The sequence below is a fragment of the Gymnoscopelus braueri genome (genome assembly GCF_963280865.1).
Source record: "Gymnoscopelus braueri genome assembly, chromosome: 14".
In the NCBI taxonomy this organism is placed as follows: Eukaryota; Metazoa; Chordata; class Actinopteri; order Myctophiformes; family Myctophidae; genus Gymnoscopelus; species Gymnoscopelus braueri.
Genome location: NC_137619.1, coordinates 9,981,148 through 9,987,147, shown reverse-complemented (window position 1 = coordinate 9,987,147; position 6,000 = coordinate 9,981,148). Strand labels below are relative to the sequence as shown.

General features: G+C 41.8%; 1 protein-coding gene across 1 annotated transcript in view; it reads right to left on the bottom strand.

Annotated features, from left to right (window-relative positions):
- Positions 1–6,000, bottom strand: part of acss1 (acyl-CoA synthetase short chain family member 1) — a 34,642-nt gene that overhangs the window by 3,345 nt on the left and 25,297 nt on the right. Inside the window, exons 9-12 of the mRNA XM_080449076.1 lie at positions 4,541–4,653; positions 3,009–3,135; positions 2,513–2,640; positions 2,050–2,113 (exon numbers count right to left, since the gene is read on the bottom strand). Of these exons, the coding sequence (XP_080305202.1) occupies positions 2,050–2,113; positions 2,513–2,640; positions 3,009–3,135; positions 4,541–4,653 (432 nt within the window). The remainder of the gene's footprint in view (positions 1–2,049; positions 2,114–2,512; positions 2,641–3,008; positions 3,136–4,540; positions 4,654–6,000) is intronic.

Genomic DNA, 6,000 nt, shown 5'->3' with positions numbered 1-6,000 from the left:
GTGGAAATATGTTCACATCACTATGTGTTGTTTCCACTATTTTGGTAAAAAGATAATAATAGTGGTTAATTCATAATGTATTTTTGCAAGCTTGTGTCGTGGGGGTCTCTACCTAGAAATGTAGTGGAGTCAAAAGTACAATATTTTTCTTTGAATAGTGGAGTATAAGTCATAACCTTCTAAAAACACAAATAAAGATACTAAAGAAATGTACTTAACTATCGTGCTCAAGTAAATGTACTTTGTTACTGCCGCATGATATGCAAATACCAAAACAATTAACTTTTCTGGCAAATGTTGAGGCTATGGGAGGAATGGTTTGCAGCAAAAGGAAGGAAATAATGTATTTGACCACCGGGTGGCAGCAGAACACAAAGAATCAACCAGTGAATATAACCTGCAGGAGTTCACATGAGGGTCCTCTCACACCAAGGGCAGTGTGTATTTACTAGTAAATGTTACCTTACAGTGTCCCTAACTTATATTGTCTCCACAAACACTCCACTAACACCCTCTTTACATGATAAAGGCTTAATTATTAACCTGAACAACAACAGGTGTGTGGTGGTGTGTGAGCAGATCAAATATGTTTTTTTGTGTTGACTCAGGGTAGGTGAGGCTGGCTGGGCTGTGAGATTACAGTTTTAGTGTCCAGTGGCTGAACTGAACTGAAAGCCAGTGGTGGAAAGTGACATTTAGTGTACTTGAATTCAATATTTAAGTGCTTTTACTTTAACTGAGTGTTTCCCTTTCACACTTTCATACTTCTACTCCACTACATCTCAGAGGCAAATGTTGTACTTATTTTTTTACTCCACTACAATTATTAGGACTTAGTTACTAAAGTGATTATGTAGACAAATTACACAATATACATTAACCAGTTAAGCTGTGTTTTAGGCTCTGTATATTCAAAAATAGACGATCTACAAGTGAGCTTGTAGATCGGCTATTTTCAAAAGGATTTTGACAAATGTTGTAAACTTCTGAAAAAACTTGTGAAATGGGACATTCTGCATGACTACTTTTGGTACTGTAAGTATATTTTGATGCCAGTACTTTTACTCAAGTAACATTTTTAATACATCCTTTTTACTAATAACAGAGTATTTCTACATTGTGGTATTGCTACTTTTCTGGGGAAAAAAATGAATAATCTGAGTATTTCTTCCACCTTTGTTAAATGAGTGTTAATATTATGGGATGTAAAGCCAGTGTCAGTGTTGACATGTACACAGACGTGTGTACAGTGTAAGCAGACACACACACGTGGGTCTCTTATCTCAGTGGCTGAGGAAGTCCACCTACTGTGTTTACTGTGACACAAACACACCATCCAACCTGTGACTTTTTATTTACATGAGACTCAGCCACTGTGTGTGGCTGATTGTATTGCTGTATTATTGTATTGTGCTTTCTGCTTTGGCAATGTAAACGTATGTTTTCTCATGCCAATAAAGCCCTTTGAATTGAATTGAATTGAGTTGTGTGTGTGTGTGTGTGTGTGTGTGTGTGTGTGTGTGTGTGTGTGTGTGTGTGTGTGTGTGTGTGTGTGTGTGTGTGTGTGTGTGTGTGTGTGTGTGTGCGTGTGCGTGCGTGTGTGCGTGCGTGTGTGTGTAAGTACAAAGGTATTGGCATAATTATAATGCCAAATACCATAAGTACCAAAAGTAAAAGTACTATACAAAATGAGATATTTCACACGAAAATAGCAGATCTACAAGCTCACAATGCGCCGCATCGCAACGCATTGTGAGCTTGTAGATCGGCTATTTTCAAATACCCTAACTAAGTGTAGATGGGGCTGAAGTGGTTAATGTATGTTTTGTAATAATAATAAAAATCTACAAAGTAACTATTAACTAAAGTTTTCTAATAGTGTAGTGGAGTAAAAAGTACAATATTTGCCTCTGAGATGTAATGGAGTAAGTCAAAGTAGTGAAAATTGGAAATACTCCAGTAAAGTAAAAATACCAAAAAATTGCACGTGTGTGCTTGTGTGTGTGTGTGTGTGTGTGTATGCGTGTGCGTGCGTGTGTTCGTTGTCACCTTCTCCTTTGATGTCATGTGACACTCCGATCACAGCAGTCTCAGGGACGGCTGGGTGTTCATCCTGGAAGCCAAACACAACCCAGATCAGCCGCCACAACCAGTGTTGCCATGTCTGCTTATTATAAGCAACTTTGTGCTTAGTTTTTCTGTAAAGTTGCTTGTAAATATTAGTTGCGGGTTGTGGTTTTTTGGGGGTTGGTTTCCTAACGTTGTTTAAACCAGTAGTTCTCAAACATTTTCATGCCAAGGGCCCCCAAAATGATATGTAATTTTTTTTTTAATTTTTAAAAAAAAATAACAGATGTACAAGCTCGCTGTGAGCTTTTATATCTGTTATTTTTGAGAACCACTGTTCTAAACCACTATTTAGAACAGTGCTTAAATCCTAAGGGTTTTCTGAAAAACGTATGTTGCTATATAGACAGATCAAATCTAAACATAATAAGGCGCGCGGTCTCACCAGAGCGTCTTCTATCTCGGCTGTGCCCAGGCGGTGTCCACTGATGTTGATGACATCATCCATGCGTCCAGTGATCTGGTAGTATCCGTCTTTGGAGCGGTACGCTCCGTCTCCAGTGAAATAGTGACCTGTGAACAAACTCACTTAAAAAACTCTCCTTAACCACTTTTTACTTTGGCTATTCGAAAAAGTGCAGAGCTCACAATGCTTTACAGCTTGTAGATCTGCTATTTTCAGATGTTGGCCTATTATGACCATGTCCAGAATAGGGATGCTAGGGTTCATGTGGTTAAAATAAGTCGTAGATTATAGCTTTAAACTGGGTTGCATGAGGAGAGGAGAGGAGAGGAGAGGAGGAGAGGAGAGGAGAGGAGAGGAGAGGAGAGGAGAGGAGAGGAGAGGAGAGGAGAGGAGAGGAGAGGAGAGGAGAGGAGAGTTAGGGAAGAGGAGAGGAGAGGAGAGGAGAGGAGAGGAGAGGAGAGGAGAGGGGACTGACCAGGGTATGGTTTGAAGTATGCGTCCACATATCTCTGGTGGTCTCCATAGATGGTCCGGGCCATTCCAGGCCAGGCTTGTTTGATACACAGAGCCCCGGTGACATCATTACCACACACAGTCTGGCCCTGAGGACATAATATCAACCACACACTCATTCATAACTTAACATGGAATGAAAGTGACATCAAACTGAAGTTCAAACACATGGCTTCAATGTGCCTGAAGTTTGACCTGTTGCGCTGCGGCGCCTGGTACTCCCCTTGTGGAAACAAACCATTCCGCCCCCATTGTCCCTATATGCATCAAAACTTGAGTCTTCTGAGCGGGCCTTTTGAAGTCTGAGGTTTGAGAATTTGTGTGGGGTTGGGGTGAAAGGTTATGAGGATGTACAGGATCCCAGGGGAGATGAGTGTGACTTCTGAAGAAGACTGTGTGTCAAAACGTTAATCTGTAATAAAGCCTTGACTTTGCTTTTTTCAAAGTTACACTGTGCAGACTCCTATCTTGCCTTTAATCCACTGTTGGTCCTGCACCTGCCGTCCAGCGGATGTGGCAGTTTTATGTTGTCTTTATATGAGTGTGACAGGCCTTATATTAGCGGAATAAGCCAAGACCATGCAACTAATCAATATGAATGATTAAGTACCAGACCACACTTAGTAAACAGTAATTAAAAAATATATATATATACCCCCCCCCCCCCCCTCTCTCTCTCTCTCTCTCTCTCTCTCTCTCTCTCTCTCTCTCTCTCTCTCTCTCTCTCTCTCTCTCTCTCTCTCTCTCTCTCTAGAATAGATTACAGTTCTTGGACAGACAGAGGTTAAACGGGGTAAACTGGTGGATAATTAAGCCGGAGTGTTAACGAGGTCAAACAGATGCTGTCCAGTTTTTAATTGCAGAGGGTGATGAGGGTGTGGCTGTGACCCCATACAGTGCAAAGGTCAGTGGAGAGGTCAGGTCAGATGGGCCTGAGAGATTGAAGGATGATCTGTTTAAGAACTGATTGAAGATGAGAGAGAGAGAGAGAGAGAGAGAGAGAGAGAGAGAGAGAGAGAGAGAGAGAGAGAGAGAGAGAGAGAGAGAGATGGACGGGGAGAAAGGGGGGGCAGAGAGAAAGTGAGAGTGTGAGAGACAGAGAGAGTATATACAGTATATAAGTATATAAGGGGCTAAGAATCCTGCTGCAGTGGTAAAGTATCTGCCCATCGCCGCAGAGGTTGTGGGTTTGAATCCACCGTGGGCGCATCCGTCTTTGTCGAGCGTCTATATGAACACAACGTATTGGCTCGTGTTCGGGGGAGGGAAGGCGGGCGGGGAGGGTGTGTCACTGCATGTATTCGTACGGGCTGGGGGCGGAGCCTGTCAGCAGGGAGTAATGGGCGCGAGGAGCCGGTCGGAGGCTCTAAGTCCTCCCGGTGGAGGCTCCTCACTGGCAGGTGAGTCAGTAAGATACAACAGCAGTGACAATATGTGTGTGAAGGAGGAATACATTGCCATAACGAGGCCTGCTGAGGAGAAACGTGAGGTCACCTTGTCATCCAGGAGAACTGGCTCGATGCCAAAGAAGGGTCTCATGGCCATGGTTGGAATGATCTCTGACCCCGGCTCTGCTGGCCGCGGAGCGATACAAATACCTCCCGTCTCTGTAGAGAGATGGAGAGAGAAGATGGAGGGGAGGGAAGGGATGGGAGAGGGAGGATAAAGGGAGGGAGAGAAGAGGGTCGGCAGGAATGAGGTCAAAACACACCAAACACTTGCATGCGCATTGCGCAGTGAACCAGTGATGTAAAGTAACTAAGTACATTTACTCAAGTACTTACTTGCATGCGTTTGTGTGTGAGAGGATTACTGTACTTCATTTGCGGTGCAGATGTTTCTGGCTGCTAATCGTAAATTAGGGTTAAGCCTGTTGTAAATGACAGCATCAACACACACAGGGGGGACTCCAGTCATCTAAGTATAGGGTTTAAGGGCAAGAACACTTTGGTAGAGGTTTGGGTTGTGTAGTTACCTTGCCATGAGGTAACTTCAAAGCAAAAATATTGCTCCATTGATTAAATATGCTCCTCATTGACTTACACTGTACAGTGAAACAGCTCTCAAAGACACTCTTTTAGCCCCTAAACAAACACAAACAAAGCACACAACCCAGTACTGTTTGTTTTTTACATAAAAATGTCCAACTTCCTGTTGACTTTACTATCTCAAAATCCGGATCCACGGCTCTGGTCCAGGTCTTCTAATAAAAATAGCTACAGTAAATCAACAGGAATTGACATTTTTATTCACAAAACAAACAGTATACTGGGTTTTGTGATGTTCTATATTGTCTGAATCAGCTTTGTTTGTGTTTGTTTACGTGCTAAAAGAGTGACTTTGAGAGCTGTTTCACCGTACAATGTCAGTCAATGAGGAGCATATTTTGAATGATCAATTTTATACTCAATGGAGAAATTATTTTTGTATTTCTTGTCCACCTTTGGAGTTCATGACAAGGTAGCTACACAACCCAAACCTCTACCAAAGTGTTCTTGCCCTTTAAGTGATTTAACATAAGGATTCCAAACTCAGCTAAGAGCTGCGTGCTCCAGAAAGAAAGGGGATTACATGGCATGATGCCCAATGGAGAAATACTCTGTTTACCAGTAAATATCCTGCATTAGACATTTTACCTGAGTAAAAGTACAAATGTATTGGCATCAAACATATAATTTGTATATTTAGCGAAGTAAGACCTGAGATGGAGTGGAGTAGAAATACAAAGTATTGAAAAATGAAAATATTCGAGTAAAGTAATAAAAATACCTCAAAATATACTCATTATATCGTTGTTGTCAGGGAGAAACCTTGTATCTCCATAATATTATTCTAACTTTTTTAGTTTGTTTGTAAATTAATGCCGTATTTGATCATACTACAGCGTCACACAAAAGCTTCAAAAGTAGCAGATCTACAAGCTCGATTGAGCTTGTAGATCTGCTACTTTTGAA